Here is a 22662-nt window from a genome sequence, read left to right on the forward strand (position 1 = left end):
CACTGACTCACCCCCAGAACAGGCTTCCAGTGGCGCAGCTGACCCCCGCAATACCTGCTCCCCAAGGCCTTCGGTAGGCGGGGAGCCTCTCGGGGGGGCTGCGATCCCTCACAAAGGCCCATGGCTCCCCGGCACCAGTGGCCTTCGGGCCCACCCAGAAAGCCTGCGGACATGCCCGCCCCCCGGACCCCACTGCTGGCCAGGGAATCGCCGCCTCGGGCCACCCCGCCACTCCACTCCTGGGCGGCTGCACTGACGTCATCGCCCCGCCGCCCCGCCTCGCGCCGCCGTTTCGCCCCGCCCCTTTTCCCGGCGTGCGCCGCGGTGAGGCTCCTCGCCCTCGGCTTCTGCCTGTCGTCCCAAGATGGCGGACACAATGAGCCGGCGCGGCGCCGGTTGGCCCTGAGGTGACTGTGAGGAGGAACGGTCCGCGAGCCCTCGCAGTCCAGGCAGAAGAGCGTCGCACGTGCAGGAGGAACAAGGGAGGAGGTGGCCCGACTGTCGGCCGCCTTTGCCCTCGCCGCCGGCGCGGTGCCCGCCCCGCCCGGGTCGGCCCCTCGGCAGCCAGCCCGCCCGCCCGCTCGCTCGCCGCCGGGCCCCGCCCCAGCCCTGCGCCGCCGCCGCCGCTTCCAGCAGCCGCCGCCATGAAGCTGACCGACAGCGTGCTGCGGAGTTTCCGCGTCGCCAAGGTGTTCCGCGAGAACTCGGACAAGATTAACTGCTTCGACTTCAGCCCCAACGGCGAGACGGTCATCTCGAGCAGCGACGACGACTCCATCGTGCTCTATGACTGCCAGGAGGGCAAGTGAGTGCGGCGGTGGCCCTGGGCCCGAGTACGACGTCGGTCGGTCCCACCCTCCTTCCCTTCCGTGGCCCAGCGCTCGCCCCCGCCGCCCGCCCCCGCCCCGGCCCCGCCGCCCTCCCCCGGCCTGTTTTGCACTCGCCGTTGCCAGGGCCAGGGCCGCTTCCACTCCGAAGCCGCCCAGGAGACCTTTAATTTTCTTTTCAAAAAAATAGCGAGAGTGATAGTAACAACGTTACTATTTTGTATGCCTAAGGCCTCCTGGAAAACCGCTCCTGCGTCGCTTGCCAAATCCCACCTTGACCTTGACCTTTAAACGCCCGGTCTGCCCACTTCGGCCCCAGCAGGTAGCTTTTCCGCTCTTCCGACTGTCAGAGGTGCCCGTCAGCTCTGGCCCCCGCGCGGAACCGCAAAGGCTGCTCTCCTACCTCAGTCAACAGCGTCACAGCTCGCTCTCTCTGCCCTCCTCGGTGACCTCGATTCAGCCCTGGCACTCCGCCCATCTCCTGCCCCTCAGCTTCCCGAGGCCTTCTGCCGGAAGGCCGCGTGGGTTGCAGTTCTTAGCTGTCAGGATTTATTTGTTGTGCCTCTTTGGGCGCCCTGTCTTCCTTTCTGTTCCAAATCATTCTCTTACTCCTTGAGATCCGCTGCCCGCATTTGTAGTTAACTTCTGAACAGCATCAGAAACTTTTCCTTTTTCCCAGAAAAAAACCAACTTGTCTGTCCCATCTGGACCTAAATGGGAACCTGCTATGAAAACAAAGAAAGCATCCTATAACACAATTTCGTGTTTCCTCTTACACTTTTTTTTTTTTAATTACACTTTATGGTCCTCTTGGAATTACCAGAATTCAGGGTCTGATCCCGAAAATTCTAAATTCTGTGTTGCCCCAAGTCCTCTGGAGACCCACTGTCTTGCATCTCTGTAAAGTCACAAATGTAAATGCACATTTTGCCCTTTAATCTGGGCTTCTGTCAGCTTTGCCTCTCACCCTTTGTAGACCTGCACTCTCCTTGCTAAACTGAGCACTTTTGGAGGAGAAACTGGTTTAGGCTAGATTTGATTTTCCTCAGCCACTTTCCTGGAGTAGGCTTGTGCATGTTTTCGTTGAATTTGGTGGTCACTGGTTTTGTCAGATTTCATTTTGTTACCTGGCTGCAGGTAATATTTTTTGAATTCTCGGGAGTTTTCTCTATTTTCTCCAGCTGTTCCTTTTGGCTACTGATTTTTTAAATGATTTTATTTATTTATTTATTTATTTGACAGATCACAAGTAGGCAGAGAGGTAAGTTGAGAAAGAGAGGGAAGTGGGCTCCCTGCTGAGCAGAGAGCCCTGGGCCTGAAGTGGGTCTCCTGATCCCAGGACCTGGAGATCATGACCTGAGCCGAAGGCAGAGGCTTAACCCACTGAGCCACCCTGGTGCCTGCCTATTGTTTTAAAACCGATGTCTTCTATAAACTTTCTTTTGGAACTTGTCTCTTCATTTGTGAATTTGGTTATCTAAAGTAATGCTGTTTTGGTCTAAGCTCTATCTTCTCCTCAAGTTTTTCCCGCGGGGCCTATGAAAAAGTGTTACGTAACTGGCTCTGACTCGGCCTGCAGTATGCGGAAGAGTGGCCTGTAGTGGTGGTCTTGGGGGAGGAGAGAATTGTTAGCTGGACCATTATTCATTCAGTAGGTGGATTTCTGTCCAGGTCTGGCCATTTGAATCAGATTGGAAGAGAGAGTAACAGAGTTGGAGTGGGCATCAGGGTTGCTGGGTCCTGGAGCTAGAAGTAATTTGAAGCTGGCAGGCTTGAAATGTTCAGTGCTTGTGCACAGATTAGAACTTTTTCCTGTAACCTGAGGAGAGATGTATATTCTCATTCAAAGGAAATGAAGGTTGTGACATGTGACAGCATTCCTTAGCAGTTTGTCTCCCTGTGTGGCATAATATCTACTTGTTGGGAGCAATGACTTAGAAGTCATGTCTTGTTAAAAGTCAAATGTTAATTTCATGACATAATGTGGTTTATTCACTCATGTAGCAGTTTTACATAATTACAAACTTGCAGAAAAGTTACAACAGTATTTCAGATATCTCCCATATCATCCAGTAATCAGTTACATTTTACCTCTTTTGCTTTACTCTGTAAGTATTGAGGTAAGCATATTTTTCTGAATCATTAGGGAATAAATTGGAGGTGTCAAGCTCCTTATCTCTGAACGCTTCAACATGGGTTTCCTAACATTTTTTACATAACCAGAGCACAGCTATCCAAATTAGAAAATTTAGTGTTGATAGGGGCACCTGGATGGCTCAGTTGGTTAAGCAACTGCCTTTGGCTCAGGTCATGATCCTGGAGTCCTGGGATCGAGTCCCACATGGGGCTCCTTGCTCAGCGGGGATTCTGCTTGTCCCTCTGACCTCTCCCCTCTCATGTTCTTTCTCTCAAATAAATAAGTAAAATCTTTAAAAAAAAATAAAGTAAAAAAAAAAGAAAAGAAAATTGAGCATTGATATAATAGTATAGGATACACTCTTCTAAATTTTCTCTTATCAGTGAATTGTGACACTGTGATCTGTGGTAAGAGAGTGGCCTGGTAGTTAGGAGATCTGGGCTCTAGTTTGGCCTTGTGACCAGGTATTTAACAGTGGTCAGATCACTTTAGATGACCTCTTTCATCTTTAAGAGTCCACGATCCTAAGTGGTAATGTGAAGGAAAAATATCCCGCTAGTCTAAGTCAGTGAACATTGGTAGAAGAATCATGGTTTTTTTGGAAGACATAGTATCTCAACTAGATGATACTAATGTTAGAATTTGGGAGCTTGAAAATGGCTAACACGGGGTTCCTTATGCTTAATATTTTCCAGTTTTTTGTTCATTTTGTCCATGTTAACATCCACCAAGTGATTTTCCAACTTGAAAGAATAAGAAAGATACTGTCTGCTAGATGATGAAAATTATTCATAGAGAAGGCTTTATTATAATTTACTCATACCTGATCACAAGAATCATAGTTTGTGGAAAGAAACTTCGCAAAATATTCATGGAAAAATGTAGTGCATGGGCTTCTTAAAGATCCTGTGAAATGAATATAAAAATTAGGCCTTTGCTTTCAAACTAGGAAGTGATACGAGGTAAAAATTTCTGTTATGAAGAACAAATCTTAGGTTAGTGTTCTTGATAAATTTGAGACAAATAGACCATATATAAGTGGAACTGAAATTTCCTTTAAACCACACCCTTTAATGTTGGCTCTTCATGATATATCTTCACTGTTTTAGACTGACTTACTGGGATAAGTAAGCTTCTTTTTCTACTTGTAGAAACAAAGTCAATGATTCTTAAGAGCAAGAACACGTGCCTGTGCATGCATGTGCTCACTCACTGTTTACCACACAGTAACCCCACAGCAGAACTCAGGATGATGGACTCAGCAGGGTAGCCTTTGGGCTGATCTCTTCAGCTGAGCTTTCAGTTAAAGGTGAGAAAGTGGAAAATTCAGTGCATGTTGAGTGAGAAGTCTTGTTTGGAAATAGGGTTTATGTATCGAAATTTCTTGACCTCCCTGACATTAACAAAAATTGAAAGTGCAAATATTTGACTTCTTAAAGCTGCCGGAGTAATCTGATTGTTTAGTATCTAGGTTCCATTGAGAGGGTGAACTTCTTTCTTTTTCAAAATTGGAACTCTTGGTAAACATTGGTACAGGATTTATGAAATTCTCCTACACCTAAATGTAGAACATGGTGAAGTTTTTGGTCAGATTTTGCTGAGACCTGTTTTAGCTTGATCTTTGATCTTCAGAGTTCTATAGAGGGAAACACCGAAGATCTTGAAATGCATTGGTAACCTCTAGCTTGGAAATATGTGTTTTGCTTTAAAAAAGAAAAGAACCACTGACTAGTTTTTTCCTAGGGAGCGTTAGCCTTGCCTTCCTTCTATAAGGCTCAGTAAGTATTTCAGACTTGCAGGATAGGAAGGATGGATAGCTTCTGCAACAGCAGTTATATTAGGAAAGGCAAGCAGTTTTGCGTCTGGTTTCAGTTTTGATAAATCATTTCTTCTTGAAAAAAATACCTTATTTCTAAATGAATGGCTTAAGAAAAGTTCTGGTCTCTTCGGTATGACATATTCCCATATCCCTCTTTGTTACAAGTTGTGACTTGTGTTTTATGTGCCTTTCTTCCCAAAGAGATGTACCTTTTCTCAAAACTTAACTCATTTGAGCCCTCAGATTTACTTACACTTCATAACCTCAGCATTTGGTGTTCAGAGGTGAAAGTCTGTTGCACTTGATTGAGTCCATTTATTTCCTCCCTTTTGGAAGAAATTTTGTTTCTTTCCAGTGTTAGAGTTTCCCAAGAGTCCTCATCCTTGCCACGTCATTCAAGTGCTTCTTTCTATATGACGATCCCAGATTTTGGTGATGGAGGATTTTGATGGTTTTTCTTTCTGCATTTCCTCGTCAGACCAAAGAGAACTCTGTACAGTAAGAAATACGGCGTGGACCTCATCAGATATACCCATGCAGCAAACACAGTCGTGTACAGCTCTAACAAAATAGACGGTAAGCAAGCCTTCTTTTTAGGAAGTTACGGTCATGGTTTCTTTTGTTAAATAGTTCTTGGAATCTTTGTGACTACTTCTGCTTTGGTTAGAGTTACTTTAATTTAAATATTTTCCTGTGATGTTAGCAGTGCCAACATTGTTACAACTCAAGGGATGCTGGAAGTAATCCATTAGTACTTTTGAAGAACTTGAAACGAACTATGAAAGGTCTCCAGATTAGAATGGAGAGTGGGTATAGGGAACAATGAATTATATTTATAGTTTGTACTTCTTTAAACTTGAAAGAATACTTTTAGAATAAATACAAGGAAAGAATACTTGACCTACAGCAAGTGGTAAATCACCACAAATGCTTGAACTATGGTAATTTAGGGACCTCAGAAGAGTTTTCTGTTGTATGCCTACCTTTTATGGTCTGTGTCATAAAGGACAGTGTATTGACCTTTATTATCTTTGATTCCAGGGACTTTTTTAGATATGAATTTTGTCCCTTTTCACTTTTATTTATTTTTAAAGATTTTATTTTTAAGTAACCATGGCCACATGGCTAGAACCCATGACCCCGAAGATCAAGAGTTGTATGCTCTACTGACTGAGCCAATCAGGCGTGCCCTCCCCTTTTAATTTTTAAATAAAATTAGTATCTTTGAAGAGTAAAAAGTTATTTTTAGAAATTTATTTATTTTTTAGAGAGCATGATGGGGGTGAAGGGAGGGAGAGAGAGACTCTTAAGCAGGCTCCACACCAGCACAGAGCCCAGCACGGAACCCAGTGTGGACCCAACTTGGGGCTCGATCTCAGGACCCTGAGATTATGACCTGAGCTGAAATCAGGAGTTGGATGCTTAACTGACTGAGCCACCCAGGTGCCCCTGCAGTTACATTTTTCTAATGTCATCCAACAAAGGTCGCATAGACTGCTATTTTGGCTATGCCTATCTCAGGGCAGATGGGCAGAAATCTTTTTTTTTTTTTTTTTTTTTTTTTTTTTTTCTTTTTTTAATGAGACTTTTCTGCCTGTACTTGATTTTTAGTAAGTATATCATTTCTACTTTTCGTGCCTCTATTTCAGAAGTGGTTTTCTAAGTAAGCAGTGCAGTTGATGCTTTTGGACAAGAATATAAATCATTAGGATCCTGAGGAAACATATCTATGTGATCATCTGAATGACTGGTATACTTCTTCTGTTGGGGTATTTTTCTGGGTGAATAAATGAGAGGATTCTCCAAATATGATGCAAAATGAGGCAAATGTGTAGCACTTGCAGCTTTGCTGCCAGGCCTCTGCTGTGAGGACGTTGCCTTTCCTGTCTCGAGTGCATCCCGAAGAGTTCTCCAACGCTCCGTTTCCTTTTGCCTGATTCCAGGCTGAGGTAGTAGTTTGTACAGTTTGAGGGTCTATGATACCACCCGGTACAGGAGATAACTGTACAGGCCACTGCCTTGCCAGGAACAGCGCACCAGCTACTGAGTGGGGCGGAGAGGATGGCGACGCCCTGCTCATCTCTGGGAGAACAGGTAATGGGGAGGAAGTCTTTTCTCCTTAGGGCAGGTGGGTCGTTAATAGAAGTAGAACAACCAGGAAGATTTTGTAGTTGTCATTCTAGAACTTTGAAGATTTTCAAAGAAAACTATATTAGAATTCCGTTTTGGAGCATACAAAGGGTGCGATTTCCCCTCTCCCCGGTCAGATGCCTTTTTATTAGAAAGTACCCCTGTGAACTACTGTAATGACGTGGTGCTTTCAGCCTCTTTGTTTCTGTGTTCTGTTTGCCTCTAGAATGTACTTTTTGTCCTTTCCTTTTTGTGTTTTGGCACCATTTCTTATTGCTTCCTTCTCAACAATTGCTTCTTATTCCTAGTCTTTTGGGGGACATAGCACTTTATCCAGTTCTGTTTTTTATGGCACTTCATTCCCTTGCTGCCACCGTCTTTTTTGTTTACTTTTTCAGATAGAATTCCTTGGTTTTTAAGAGTGTTTGTCTTTTTCTCCCCAAGTACAAGCATCTGTGATTATTCCTTTCATTGATACTGACAGAATCTCACTGCTCTGACTTGCTGGTATATTCATGAGTTTGATTTTTAAATCTCTTTAACCCAAATTTCCTCATTTGTTCTTTTGGTTATTATTATTATTTTGGTATTATTATTATTATTATTAATGGACTTCTTTGATGCACAAAGGACCAGTGGATAGTTGGTTAATTTAAAAAGTAGTAGGACATTACTACTCTTTCCATTTGTTTAGTTTTTTTTTTTAATGATTTTTTTTTTTAAGATTTTATTTATTTATTTGGCAGACAGGGATCACAAGTTGGCAGAGAGACAGAGAGGGGAGGAAGCAGGCTCCCTGCTGAGCAGAGAGCCCGATGTGGGGCTTGATCCCAGGACCCTGAGATCATGACCCCAGCCGAAGGCAGATGCTTAACCCACTGAACCACCCAGGCGCCCCTAATGACATTTTTTTAAAAAGATTTTATTTATTAGAGTGAGAGAGCACAAGAGGGGGATGAGGGGCAGAGGGAGAAGCAGACTCCCCACTGAACAGGGAGCCCAATGTGGGCTCCTGGGAGTCCGGGATCCTGGGATTCTGGGATCATGACCTGAGCCGAAGGCAGATGCCCAATCAACTGAACCACCCAGGCTCCCCTCCATTTGATTAGTTTTCATGTAATTGTATATCCAGTTAACATTTAGGTCAGGGTTGGATGACCACTATTGGAGAACCCTGGACAGAAGTGATATGCCAGAGTCCAGTCTGTCTAATCCTCAGTTTAGCCTGGCTGTTTAATTCTTTGAGCCTGCTTCTCAGCAGCTAAATGTTTTTCTTTAAGGCCGCCATTCTTATTTATTTATTTTATTTTTAAGATTTCATTTATTTACTTGACAGCAATCACAAGTAGACAAAGAGGCAGGCAGAGAGAGGGGGGGAAATAGAGAGCCTGACGTGGGGCTTGATCCGAGACCACGACCCGAGCTGAAGGCAGAGGCTTAACCCACTGAGCCACCAAGGCGTCCCAAGGCTTGCCATTCTGTGGGCACTGAAACTATTGTGTTTTGTGGGGGTGGTGTGGGCAGGGTATTTTCGCAGGAGAGGTTTCACTGTAACTGTGCAGAAGCCAAAGATGGTGGTTAACAATGATTTTAAACATTGTTCTAAATGACATCAACTTGAGAACTCTGCTTTTGAATTAGGTGAAATCTGTCGTGCCTATTCTTTAGCTTTGGAGAGGAATTACTTAACCTTAGTTATTCACACCTTGCTTAAGTTAGGGAAAACAATGAATTCTTTGACCTTGTTTTTAAGATGAAAATACAAAGTAATTCCTTTAAAAATAATAGGATATCATCATGCCTTATTTGTCTTCTTACAGATACTATTCGTTACCTGTCCTTGCATGACAACAAATACATCAGATACTTTCCTGGACATAGCAAAAGGTAAGAACCAAGTGTTACAGAAGTAGATAGTTCTTTTATCCCTGAAGTTATCCAGAGACTAAGAGAGTAGAGAGATTAGTGAACTGAAGCTAGTTCCTCACTGCTGTTTAGCATCCTTCTTAAGTCTTCTCTTCTTAACCCTCCCTAAAACAGTCAACACCTGATTAGCTGAGGTTGTGGAAGCAGGGTTGGAACTTAATTAGGAAGAAAGGTGGATTAAAGATACTCAGTGGAAACATAGGTAGTACAAATTATGTTCATCATTTAGGAACTGCAAGCAAATGGTCCCTTAATGAAAGGACCATTTACATGTACGAGGCCTCTTCCAGTATTGGTGGCCCCATTTCAGCAGGCCCCTACTTTACATAAATGTGTTCCATGTGAAGATCTTAATGAGGATGCAGAAATATTTTGAAAGTCCAAAAGCTTGTTTCCTTCTTCTACTTTGTAATGCATTTTGTTTCTTTCTCCTACCCCAGTTCCCCCAGTGTCTTTTTCCTTCAGTTTTTTCAAGTTTGGGTTGAATGTTGAACATTTTCCTTTGGATGATACTTAATCACTGAGGGTATTTCCTTGTCCCTTGTTTGCAAATATACATTAACCTAGTACAAGTTGGGAGTGGCACAGAACCCTGACAGGAGGTAGACCAAGAGCGCCCTGTTTCCGGCTGCACTTCTGATTGGGCAGGGCAGATCTGTGTTGCTGAAGATGAAAAGTGGCACAATAGTTACAGTTCTAAACAAAGAATGGCTTGTGACAAGTAGATCTTTTTACTTGTTTGTAGTCAAATTAATGTTCACAAATGTACTGTCTGTAATTATAAGTTGATTGCAGTTGTTTAAAATTCTTTCCAGTTATCCCTCCTCCTGATGTTCTGATTGTTAGATGACTTTGTGCCTCTTTGGTTGTTTTGAGGAAATCAAGGCCATCCCAAATGAGTTCTTTTCAACTTCTATCCCTTCTGTCTCTTTCTTGGAACCTTTTCCTTAAAAAAAAAAAAAAAAATAGCCTTTCTTCCTTGACAGAACCATCCTCCCTCTTTCTGCTTGCTTCCATCTTAACTAGACCTTTCCTTTCTGCCTACAAGCTTAACTTGGTCTTCCTTATTTTGAATCTATTTCTTGAACCTATCTCCCACTCCTTTTAGCTGTCAAACATGAAAGAATAATCTGCGTACTCCCGTCTCCACCTCCTCACACTCATTCACTGTTTAAATCACTCAGTCCCAGAGTCATTTATGGCACTTTTTCCAAGCCATTTTATTTTCCTTTCCCTGCTGCCTCCAGTTAAAATCTACTGCCTTGGGGTTTGGTTTGTTTTTGGTTTTTTGGCTTTTTTTGGTGCTCAACTTCTTGGTAACTTTTTTTTTCCTTTGGCAGTGTACTTTTCCCATCTTGGTTCTACTCTTGCTATTCTTAGCCTCTCTTTTTCTCCTTTTGACTTTAAATAAGGTTCTACCTTTGTTTTTCTTCCTCTTTTGACATTTTTCCCGGTATCTCCATCACTCATTTCATTCACCTCTACTCAGATGGCTTCCCAAATCAGTATTTTTAGCTCATGTTTATCCTGACTTCCAGATTCAATTTCCACCTCCAAGTTTTATATACATCCACATAGGCATTTCTTTCATGCCCCCACCTGACAGGTACAGCATGCCATCCCTCGTCATTACATGCCTTGGGCCAGCTCCTCTCTGTTTGTCTCATATTTCTTCATTACTGTCCCTTCTAATTATCCTGACTCAAAGCCTGTTACCTGTTTGCTTTCTTTCCCCTGCTTTCACATCTAGTGAGCTGTTAATCCTGTTGATTCTGCCTAGGTTTAACCTCATGTGTTACTCAGCTCTGTACTCTCTCCTTTCCTTCTGCCCCCGGCTCATGCCCTGTCAAGTGAATTATTGGCAGATCCTAATTAATCTTCCTGTCCCTCATCATCCTGCTTTAGCATCCTGTATTACAGCTCTGACCTCTTCACAGTTGGTGTCTGGAAGCTTTAATGGTTCTTCACATCTGTCTGTTCCTCCCCTCTGTAGTCAGGCTCACCTCCACCTCCCTCAAGCTCTATGACGCATTTTCTCAGCATTATCTGCTAACACTTGAGTTGAGGTGAACTCCGTGCTGCTTCCTGAATGTGGGCCTCATCTTTCCTGTCTGGCACCTTTTTTGTAAAGGCATCTCCCATTGAAATTCTGTCCACTACATGTGCTGCTTCTTCCAGAAAACCTTCTCTGTCCCTTTCTTGGAGTTTTCTGGACTAGACAGTTAAGGTTTCTTAGAGTTGAGATTTTTTTTTTTTAAAGATTTTATTTATTTATTTGACAGAGAGAGATCACAAGCAGGCAGAGAGGCAGGCAGAGAGAGAAGAGGAAGCAGGCTCCCTGCTGAGCAGAGAGCCCGATGTGGGGCTCGATCCCAGGACCCTGGGATCATGACCTGAGCCGAAGGCAGAGACTTTAACCCACTGAGCCACCCAGGCGCCCCTAGAGTTGAGATTTTGCTTCTCGTTGCATTCCCTTTACTTCTCAGCATAGAACCTGTGCCAAGATAGACTTCCTCTGAGCTTTTGACCTGAGTACCGTGGCATTAAAATTACATGCCCATATGCATTCTGCTCACTCTGCTTTATTACCACCTCAGCATTCCCAGGAAATTTTGGTTTACAGTATCTTTAAATGTTTAGATTGAGGAACTAGTTATGAATATTAGTTAAGTTATATTGCAAGAAATTTTTCTTTAGGTAAAAACTTAGAAAAGAGTACATTTTCTCATTTTCTATTCATGGCTTAAATTTTAATTCTTTCCAGTGGAACCAAAATTTCCTGAACCCCTTTCATGTCATCCAGAACTTGAACTTTCTCTATCTCTCTGTTTCTGGATTTAAAAAAAAAAAAAACAATCCGTTCACAAATGAGCCGTGCAATTTGGTCATCTTTTTTACTTCAAACTTTTGTCAAAATGAAATAGCACAACGTTTCCTTTATAATCTTCATCTATGACACCAGCTCATGTATCTATGAAGTGGGTTTTTTTTGTTTTTTTGTTTTTTTGTTTTTTTGTTTTTTAAGATTATTTATTTATTTATTTATTTGACAGATCACAAGTAGGCAGAGAGGCAGGCAGAGACAGGAGGAGGAGGCAGGCTCCCTGCTGAGCAGAGAGCCTGATGCAGGACTCGATCCCAGGACCCTGAGATCATGACCTGAGCCGAAGGCAGAGGCTTTAACCACTGAGCCACCCAAGCGCCCCTCTATGAAGTGTTTATAGCCAAACCCGCATGTGAAACTACTCTTTCCTAATCCAGAAGGAAGAGTTACCCAAATGTTTGTTTTCACAAGGGGTTTTCTCTATAGGTGGTACTGACTGTAGAATCATAGGTACCATACAGGTCATCGCTCCCTTCAGTTGGGTCTGTGGTATGCTCTGAGAGGCAGGTGAAGTAGAGCCACATGCTGTCCTTCCCTCGCGTGCCAGGCCCAAGTGCTTGGGAGGTGGCAGGTGTCTTCAGAGCAGGGCGTGGCAGAGTGAGAACGTAAGCAGAGGGGACAGGAGAGCTAGGGGTGAGCCTTTGGAAGAAGTGTCTTTTTGTGAGCGACTCTTAATGCTGTACCCATAAGGGGGACCGGTTATCAGAAATACAGTTGCTATTAGCATAGGCCTGTAGCTTAGTAAGTGTGGTGCTCAAACCAACAGTCTCACCGTCACCTAGGAGCTTGTTTGAAGTGCAAGTTCTCCATCCTTACCACAGTCCTGCTGGATTAGAGGGTCTGGGAGCAGATCCCAGTAATCTGCATTTCAATCCACCCTCCGGTGATGCTGATGGTACTCAGGCTTGAGACTGTTGATGTAATCCGCAAAACTCTAGTTAAGGAATCATGAGGGTTTTTTGTTTGTTTTGTTTTGTTTTGTTTTTTTAATATTTTATTTATTTGACAGAGAGATCACAAGTAGGCAGAGAGGCAGGCAGAGAGAGAGACAGGGAAGCAGGCTCCCCGCCAAGCAGAGAGCCCAACGCGGGGCTCGATCCCAGGATCCTGGGATCATGACCTGAGCCGAAGGCAGAGGCTTTAACCCACTGAGCCACCCAGGCGCCCCTGTTTTGTTTTTTTTGATTGATATATAGTTTAGTACCATAAATCCACACAGTTTAGGTTTTCAGTATATTCACAGAGTTGGGCAACCGTCACCACGAATCCAGAACATTTTCATCACTCCCAAATAGAAACCCTGCACCCCTTAGCAGTCACTCCCTATTCCCCCTCCTCCATGTCCCCAGCAACCACTAATCTACTTTCTATAGCTTTGCTTATTCTGAACATTTTGGGTAAATGAGACGAGACAGTGTGTGGCCATATTTTATGTCCAGTTCTTTCACTTAACCATGTTTCCAAGATGCATACATGTTGTAGCATGAATCAGTGCTTCATTTCTTTTTATTATTAGCAAATGATATTTCATTGTATGGATATACCACATTTTGCTTCTCCATTCATTAGTTGATGGGCATTTGGGTTGTTTCCACTTTTTGGCCAATGCAAATAATGCTGCTGTGGACATATGTGTACATTTTTGTATAGATATACGTTTTCATTTTTCTTGGGTATATACCTAGAAGTGCGATTCGGGGTCATATAGTACTTATCTATCTGTAACTTTTTGATGAACTGTAAAACCTAAAAAGTAGCTGCACCATTTTACATGCTAGTCAGCAGTGCAGAAGGGTTCTGGTTCTCCATATCCTCAGCAGCATTGTTATTTCTCTTGTGAAGTAGTATCTCCTTCTGGTTCAATTTACATTGGACTCTTAGATTTTTGGGCGCCTGGGTGGCTCAGTGGGTTATGCTGTAGTTTTAAGTTTCTCTTTTCTTTGCTGTTAGTTTCATTCATAGGGCTTTTCATTATATTAGTTGCCTTTGGTTATTCCAGATTGCTTGTGTACATATGTTTCTTAAAATGGCAGTTTTGGGAGAACAGGTGTATGTAGGTAGACAAGTACCTGTGGTTTAGAGTTCACATCCAATTTTTGCAGATATTTTGCTTCAACTCCTATTTATCTTGATGCATTGCAGGGTGGTGGCCTTGTCCATGTCACCTGTGGATGACACTTTCATTTCTGGGTCTCTTGATAAGACCATTCGACTCTGGGATCTCCGGTCTCCTAACTGCCAGGTAATGGTACTCACAGTTACACTCTGAGTGTTCTCTATGGTAGGCAATGTCGTCAGCTCTTCCTCTCAAGGGAGAAAGTATATTGGTTCCATTCTGAGATCCCAGAGTCTTTCTAAACTTTGGAGAAAATCTGTCTTCCTGGTGGGTAGCTCATAACTAAGCAAATACCCTAAACCAGTACATACTGCATTATGCTCTGTGGCTTTTTGCTTTCAAGACTGTTTTCCTGAAACCCTCGAGCTATAGCTTTATTCTCAAGGGATTTGTTTTTATTTGAATTCAGTGTCTATAGAATTGTACAGTTAGGGTTGATGAAGCCAGTTGTATGGAGACCTATTTGTAAAAAGCCTCATTTTAGTTAGTTTTGTTTGCTTTTTCCGTTCCCTAAGTAGGCAGGTGCCTATCTGTGTTCCTTTCTTAAGTTTTCATTGGAAGAAGTAAATTATATAGTGGTAGGATCCTGGGTTCATTAACTTTTTTTCTTATTTTTTCTTAGGGTCTCATGCATCTACAAGGCAAACCTGTTTGTTCCTTTGATCCAGAAGGGTTAATTTTTGCTGCAGGTGTCAATTCTGAAATGGTCAAACTTTATGACCTTCGCTCTTTTGATAAGGTAAAATTTTTAAGTCTTTGAGCTATCTCGGTATTACAGAAGTGTTGAAGGGTAAGAGGACAGCCCTTTCTATGGTGGAAGAGGTATGTGGTAGACATTAGAGAATGTCAGCAATAGTTCTCCTTTTCTTAGTCAAAAAGGAATCTAAAGGGATAGAATGAGAGTTGGCTCTGGCAGGAGGAGCACTGATGGGCCTTGGGCTGGGGTTGCTGTCTTTATCGTTTCAGGGGCCATTTGCGACTTTTAAGATGCAGTACGATCGGACTTGTGAGTGGACAGGACTCAAGTTCAGCAATGATGGTAAACTCATCCTCATCTCCACCAATGGCAGCTTCATCCGTCTCATCGACGCATTCAAGGGAGTGGTGATGCACACCTTTGGGGTGAGCTGACAGCCTTTGAGCATGGCTGTTCCTGTGCTTCTACCTCCTGGGCTGAGAGTTATGCCAGCTGGTTGATGGAGACCAGCAATTATCTTGGACTCACTGATAGAGGCACAGGCTTGCATTTTCATTCTGAACATGACCTTAACTTCTCTTGGATTCTGAGACACTCACTTCTCACATAGTGACCCAAGTTTGGCGTTCAGATACAAAATAATTCTCTTTTTTTTAAGATTTTATTTATTTACTTGACAGGGAGTGCGAGAGAGAGAGCACAAGCAGGGGGAGTAGGAGAGGGAGAAGCAGGCTTCCTGCTGAGCAAGGAGCCCAATGCGGGACTTAGACCCTGGGATCATGACCTGAGCCGGTGGCAGACCTTAACCAACTGAGCCACCCAGGTGTCCCCAAATTAATTCTTAGCCGTAATAATTTTCTTGCCTCATTGAATGTGGAGTTGGAGATGGGGGTGAATTGTAAAGGATGGCAGTCTTGTGTGGAGCATTGGTGACACTATGCATGAAGAAGAGAGGGTTTCATGGAAAGGAAGGTGATTGTGAGCTAGCTCCGTGTTTGCAGGCAATTATTTTATGTTAACAGGGCTGTTGATAAGAGAGCTGTTCTTATTTTTAGGGTTATGCCAACAGCAAAGCTGTTACTCTGGAGGCCTCGTTTACTCCAGACTCCCAGTTTATTATGATCGGTAAGCTTTCTTTATTCCCCCCCTTGGGGGGTATTTCTCTGGTACTGTGCATTTATTTGCATATTTTTATTAGTTCTAACTAATTAGGATACACTCTTACTCTTTTGACAGATGTTCTTAGATTTCTGTATAGTATGTTACACCAAAGGTGTAATGTCTTTATCCTCATTTTGCAGTTCCTTACCAGGAACTGGCATTAATATTGGTCTTCCCTGGATCAGCATGAGTTAAGCTCTACAGGCACAATCTTACTAGTAGTACTAACTTTCTGATTTAACCCTACTTTCGGTTGTCAGTGGCTCAATGCTGGTAGGGTGTGATGGTATTCAGCCCCCTTTTTACATGAGAAAATTGAAGTTAGAGGGAAAGCGACTTGCTCGGGAACAAATAGAGTTAAGATCAGTTTCCAGAGTGTCCTTTCTTCACTGCCTCTCTTCCCTCAATTTCTGATGAGGGGCCAGGTCCTGAAGCTTGGCTTTTCTCCAGATGTCAGTCTGTGTCTTTCCCACTTGCCTTTGCATTGCACCTTGACTGTTGTATTTTCCCTTATCATTCCCTTTAGGTTCAGAGGATGGCAAGATCCATGTGTGGAATGGAGAGAGTGGTATAAAAGTAGCTGTGTTGGATGGCAAACACACAGGCCCCATTACCTGTTTGCAGTTCAACCCCAAGTTCATGACCTTTGCCAGTGCATGTTCCAACATGGTATGTGAACATGGGAGATGTCTTCCACTTAGGGGCCCTTTCTAGTTGGGGTAGTGGGTGGTTTAGTGAGCATAGCAAGCTGTGTTCTAAATAAGTATGTGACAAGCTTCCAGGTTCTTGTTCCTCAATTGGTGGCTTCTCTGATCCACCTAAAATCTGATCTCCGCTTGGACTAGTCTTTCACTTTTTTTTTCTCCCCCAACTGATTGATTTATTTTGGGGGTGGGTAGCAGAGGGAGAGGGAGAAGCAGACTCCTGCTTAGCAGGGAGCCCAACTCAGGGCTTGATCCCGGGACCCTGACATCACGATCTGAGCCGAAATCGAGTCGGATGCTTAGGGACTGATCTTTCACTTTTACTTTTACCCTTCTTTCCTGATCTGAGATCACCTCTATTGCTGGGAGATCTTAGGCTTTTTTTTTTTTTTTTTTTTTTTTTTTTTAAGATTTTATTTATTTATTTGACAGATCACAAGTTGGCAGAGAGGCAGGCAGAGAGAGAGGGGGGTGAAGCAGGCTCCCCGCTGAGCAGAAAGCCCAGATGCCACCCTGATAACATGACCTGAGCTGAAGGCAGAGGCTTAACCCACTGAGCCATCCGGGCGCCCCATCAGGCCAGTTTTTGCTATGGCCCCTGGATTTATACCCAAACTACTCGGGTCTATGCCTGGTAGTTTTTTTGCCTTTTATTTTCTTTTAAGATTTTACTTATTTGAGAGAAAGAGCATATACAGGAGTGAGGGGAGGGGCAGAAGGAGAGGGAGAAGCAGACTCCCCGCTGAGCAGGGAGCCTGATGTGGGGCTCAATCTCAGGACCTCAGGATCAAGACCTGAGCCAAAGGCAGATGCATAACTAACCAACTAAGCCACTCAGGCGTCCGTTTTTTGGTCTTTTAAATACTTTGAATCAGCCTTTTGTGGCTGCAGCCTCTTAGTGTGCCATTGCTTTGGTTTATGCTGAATTCCTCAGTAATTCATACAGTTGATCATAACTCACTATTTAGAATTTTCTCTACACCTCTGTCTCTTCATAGGCAAGGTGGGCAGAACAAAGTGAAGTGTGTCTCAGTCTCAAGTTTGTTTTGGCATCACTTAAATCTACCTGGGTATTTGAGGATGAGGGATTTCGCTTCTAGCCCACCCAGAACACATTGCCCCCCTTAGCTCTTTTTATTTGTTTTCTCTTTTTCCAACTAAGGAAACAGTGTTAGAAGGAAATGCTGCAAAACTATCCAGTTCAATCCCTCTCACTTTTTTACAGCTTAGGAAGGAGAGGGCCTGTTGGAGGTCACCTGGCAGATAAGCAATGAGTCCAGGTTACCCAGACATCTACGTCCCAGACAGCTTTCTTGTTTTTCCTTACCACTCGGGCACTGGAGTGGGAGGTAGACAGTGTTGGAGACAGAATCAGCTTACTTTCGTATGGAGGGGGTGTTTCTCCATAGGTTGCCAGAATGGATTGGTCATGGGGGAAGGCCACCAGCCACAATCCCTCCCCCATTGGGTTTGGGCAGCGTGATGCTGTGGATAGGGGTAAGAAGCTTCAGCAGAGCGGAGAGAGGCTTGGCTTTTAAAAGTTGACTTCTGTTTCTCCTTACAGGCCTTCTGGTTGCCCACCATTGATGACTGACCTAGGTGCTGCTTGGCTGTTTGTGTACAGTGAGGGTGGCCAACAGGAAAGAACTCAGAGGGGATTGAGATAATGAATTGGATCATATGACTGGGCTGGAGAGCATCCTTCCACATGGCCTTCCCATGGATGTGCTGTACATCTGCTCAAAAGAAAGTACTTTGCTGAGCTTCTTCAAAAAGACTCTTGGTGTGGCAGGTTCTATCAGGACTTAGATTTTCCAGCTGTCACTGCACTGAGCTCCTCCAAAGGAGTGACCAGATTCATGATTAGGGTATACTGAGGCCCTCAAGACGCCTTCAATTTTGAATGTATTTGCTGCTGAAGAGCCGGTGAAGTTGTTAATTCTGCACATCCCTTTTCCCACCCCCATAAATGCATGGGAAGCCACAGTTCTGGTTTTGAGATGCTAAGGGCAGCTCAGCACCCCTTGCCCTCACCCTGCATGTCTTGTTACTGGGTCTCCCTGTGTCATTGTGGCATTATTCCACAACCATCATGTTACTTAGGTGCCAAACATTTACAGAAATAAGTCTTCATATATCTTGGGGTAAGAAAGGGACAGATTCAGAAAGAAGGACCTTGCTTGCCAGGAAGCCTTGTGAGTTAGTCATCTTCGGGTGGGTGATCTGGGCATGCCTCAAAGCTCTGAGTGTTGGGTGGGAAATGGCCCAAGAGCTTGAAAGGGAGGGAAGTAGGGGTTGCAGGTAGTTCCTGTGGCTGGGCGGTTCAGTGGTAGCCTGGTGTGATCCCCATCAAGACAAACCTGCGTTCTTTCTGGGCGCCTGCCGAGCTTGGTTTTGTACAAAAGCAAGGTGGGAGTCTATTTTTGTACATGAGATACATCACGCTTTCCTGTGGGCCAGTATTGTGGAGTGAGTCTGAGTTGTTTACACTGATGCCTTCCCTGCCCACCACAAATTGTGTACAGAGTCTCCAGATGATTCCACCCCTTTCCCAGCTCCTAAGCAAGAGCTGGCTCTAGGCCTGTGTTATATGTTATATTTAGCCTTTTTATATAATGACATGGGGTTTCTGTTGTTTGTATTTTAGCACAGTGTGTACACCTTCATTTAAATATATCCGTGGGTGCATACGTATATATGTATATGTATGTATGCATATATATATGTATATAGAATATGTCACTTCTCAGAGTTCAGCAGAAGGAGGTGGAGTCCAGCAGCCCGGGAGAAAGACTGCATCCTTGCTAATAGTGTTTGCCACAAGTGTTAGTGAGTCTTCTCTATTACCTTTTTCCTTTGGGAGACAGAACGAAGCAAAGCTTCAAGTGTTTGCTGTTCCCATGGCAGCTAAACGAGGGTCTTGGGATAACTTCCCTTGTGTTCCTCAAGCCGCACTTTGGGGCCCTTTCTGCAGTATTTGCCCCCTTTTTGCTCGGTGATGATCTGTCTGCGCCTGCACGTGTGTGACAGTCACTCTTGCATGCCTTTTGTGTCTGGCTTCTGATGTCTGGGGACAAGATGCTGGAACCAGAGCATTTTCAGTTTGTTGGAAGCTGCTTTTCCAATTACAGGCCATTCCTGTTACCTGGCATGTCTGCTTGCTTCTTTTCCTTGCCTTCTCTTGGAAGGGGGAGAGGTCTTGATCAGGGTTGAGAAGAGCTAAGGCTGGCTCATGGCCTTTCCTTCCCCTGCCGCCTTAGAGCAGGACCAGTGGCATGTTATTTCACTAAGTTCCCCAACATGTAAGCAGGTCACACGTTCCCTGCAGATACAGAAACAGGCTCAACAAGGTTATGACTTGCTCAAGAGTACATAGCTGCTAAGGGGAAGCAAGCCATTAGCTGCTTTTGTTCAGCAGCAGGAATAGGCTGTGAATTGCTAGCAATTATAGTTTCGTTTTGTTAGCAGTTACTTTTCACTGGTTCCTCAAACTTAAAGGGCAAGGGGCATGCATCTTTCCAAAACATAGACTGGAATCTGCAGCTTCTCTGCAGTGCCACCCACTCTCTGTAGCTCTGCCTTCTCAGAGTGGAGGGACTTTTCGAAACCAGATGATCTGAGCTATTACTGCTGCCCACTCCTGGCTCTCCAGGATAGAAAATTCATGGTAAGAGTAACTGTTCAGAGAGTGCTAGAGACCGGGGGTTTACCAGAAGGGCTGCATAATTCAATACTTGTAACCACAGCAGCCACTTGCCCGTCAGCAAAGAAGATGATTTCTGTTGAGCTTCTGGTGTCCAGAGCTGAGGTACCACATCCTTTGAGATATGCATGGCACTGCCTCTTTCTAGGGACCTGTGGCTACAGAGCTGGCTCCTGAGTGTGCAAGGGAAGATAAGGCTAGAAGTGATTGGAGACGATGTGGTGGGAATAAGGCAGAAATAAAGGGGCAGAGGGGCTGCGGCTGCAGGGGTGCTGTCAGTGGAGCCAGGGGTACCCTAGCTCTCTGAGGTAGGAGGGGCTGCACCCATACTCTCGAGAGTCCAGGCCAAAGCCACCAGTTTGTGACACTGCACTGCTCAACCACCAGCCAGTGAGTGGTGTTGGTTTTTTGTTTTTTTTTATTTTTATTTTTATTATTTTTTTAAGGGGAAAAAAACTTCCCTGTTGCAATCATACTTAATGCATATTGAAGAAATTTGGGGAATTTTAAAATGAATCAGTTTGCCACCCAAATGCTACAACTGTTAATCTTTTGGTGTTACATGTTCCTCTAGACATTTCTGTGCATAGATTTTTGGTGTGTTTACATAGTTGTTACTCTACTGTATATACAATTTTATGTCCCTTTTGTACTTAACATATAAACATTTTTTCCATGTTATCAGTCTTAAACAGAATTTTATGGCTGTAGCCTCTCTGTTGAGTTTCTATAGCATTGTTTGCCTGGTTCTTAGAGTTGGAGGGAGGGGTGGGTTGTCTCCTGTTAGTCCTCCTTACTCACCTGGGAATCATGATGATGCCATGTGGATGGATTGTCTGGCTCGCTGGGACTGTCCCCTCCCTGGTGACCAAGGTCTGGAGGCTGGTGGGAAGGACCCCTAGACCCAGACCTCAACGCGTAGCAGCCTGGGTCTTGACCGCAGGCTCTAATAAGCCACAGGGCCAGAAATGAGTGGGAAGAGCCAACTTGTGCCAGCATCGAAGTAGCCTTTCAGTCTACCTGGCATAGTACCTCAGGCTGCCTTTCATTCCCCAGTTACCTCAGTGCTCGATCAGATTGGCAGCCTCTAGCTGGAATAAAGTTTGTCCTGCCAGGCCCTGGCTTCCGTGGAGCAAGGAGAATGGGGCCTCTTTGAGTCTCCTGCTCTAGTTCTGGCAGAGGACCTGGCCAGTAGCTTGATGACCACTTGCCTGGCTGGTGAGTTGGTAACTCCTAGAGTCCATGCACTAACTCCGTATCCTCAGAGCTGCCTGCCGCTTCTTGGCTCCCTTGAACCGAGAAGACATCCTCGGGCCTGCCACTCTGCCCATGGTTGTAGGAGGGTGGCCAAGGGTTACGAAGAGCCTCGGAGGGAACATCCCAGCTTGTGAGCGATAGGCTGTGCATAGGTTCTCCTGGCAGACTGCTCAAGGAGGCGGCCCACACGGCCTGGTGGAGGCCTGCCGCATTACGTGGCTCTGCTGAGACGCTCGGACACGGTAGGTGAGTGTGGTGGTCCCTGCAGCCGCCACTCCTATAGGTGAGGCATGCTTGCAGTCCAGAGACCCGCTGTACCCACTCCCTGGGCTTCAGCCTTGTGTGAGGAGCAAGAGCAGGCAGCGGGCTGCCAGGGTGAGCTGCCTGAGCCATTGATGTGGGGGAGAGGCAGGCGCAGGGTGCTGCCACACTGCCAGGGGGCGGGGGTGGCTGCTGAAGACAGGAAGCGGAACTGCAGGCTGGTAAGGCGCGCTGTGCCTCGGCTAACCGCGCAACTGGAGCAAGCCTGGAGAGGCTGCCCGCGCTTCAGGGGCCCCCGGGGTGTCAGGACCTAGCTGTGGACATACGGAAGTCCAGAAGTGTGGGGCTGTGGGACAGGCCTGAAAAGTAAGAAATTTTGGTAGTTTTCCCTACCCCTTCCCTGGAGAATGTACAGGAAATGAGAGTCTAAAATGAGTTAATGAGGGGGTCCTGGCTGGCTAAGTCAGTAGAACATGTGACTCTTGATCTCAGGATCATGAGTTCAAGCTCCACACTGGGCGTGGAGCTTACTTTAAAAAAAAAAAAAAAAAAGCAAAAAATAAAAAAGTGAGTTAATGGGTAGGAAAGGGGGCTTGAGAACCTCGCCGATAGCATAAACATGTAAGTTTTACCTTCAGTTCTGGTGCCTCTTGGCCCATGTCCCTCCTGGCTCCCATCTGGGGTTGCGAGTTGCCTGAATAGAATTTATCCCAGTTGTAAACTAAAGTAGGAGTGTGAGGCTGAGGTCATAAAGGTGGTCGCCTTGTAATTCAACAAATGCTCCCAAGCTCCCGGGCCTTGGCAAGTGCTAGGTGATGACAGTCTTGTGGGGAAGGTGAAGAACTAAGCTGTTCATCAGACAGCAAGCTCTGGAACACTGAGTGATTTGTCTCCAGCTAATTCTTGGTTTATTGAAATCGTCATGCAAAACCAAGTTAATGTTGATGTACCAGAAGGTACTTGAACCCAGGGGCCCGCAGATGGCGGCAGACTTTTCTGTTCCCTGAACCACAGTTCTCTCACTGGGGCTCACCCCATAC

The 22662-nt window shown here is 44.8% G+C and overlaps 1 protein-coding gene across 1 annotated transcript; it reads left to right on the forward strand.

Moving 5' to 3' along the window:
- The first annotated feature begins 323 nt into the window (after positions 1–323).
- Positions 324–18512, forward strand: WDR82 (WD repeat domain 82). Its single transcript, XM_047692584.1, has 9 exons — positions 324–805; positions 5262–5359; positions 8734–8800; positions 13866–13965; positions 14462–14578; positions 14806–14961; positions 15592–15661; positions 16224–16366; positions 17966–18512. Exons 1-9 carry the CDS (start codon positions 645–647, stop codon positions 17993–17995), a joined length of 942 nt encoding a protein of 313 aa, XP_047548540.1. The 5' UTR covers positions 324–644; the 3' UTR covers positions 17996–18512.
- Positions 18513–22662: the final 4150 nt, after the last annotated feature.

This window comes from Lutra lutra, chromosome 1 (genome assembly GCF_902655055.1).
Source record: "Lutra lutra chromosome 1, mLutLut1.2, whole genome shotgun sequence".
Lineage (NCBI taxonomy): Eukaryota > Metazoa > Chordata > Mammalia > Carnivora > Mustelidae > Lutra > Lutra lutra.

Coding starts and splice junctions, on each gene's coding strand:
- WDR82 (XM_047692584.1), top strand. CDS start 645: ATGAAGCTGACCGACAGCGTGCTGCGGAGTTTCCGCGTCGCCAAGGTG. Junction 15,662..16,223: donor CTCCCAGTTTATTATGATCG/GTAAGCTTTCTT, acceptor CATTCCCTTTAG/GTTCAGAGGATGGCAAGATC. Junction 16,367..17,965: donor CCAGTGCATGTTCCAACATG/GTATGTGAACAT, acceptor TTCTCCTTACAG/GCCTTCTGGTTGCCCACCAT.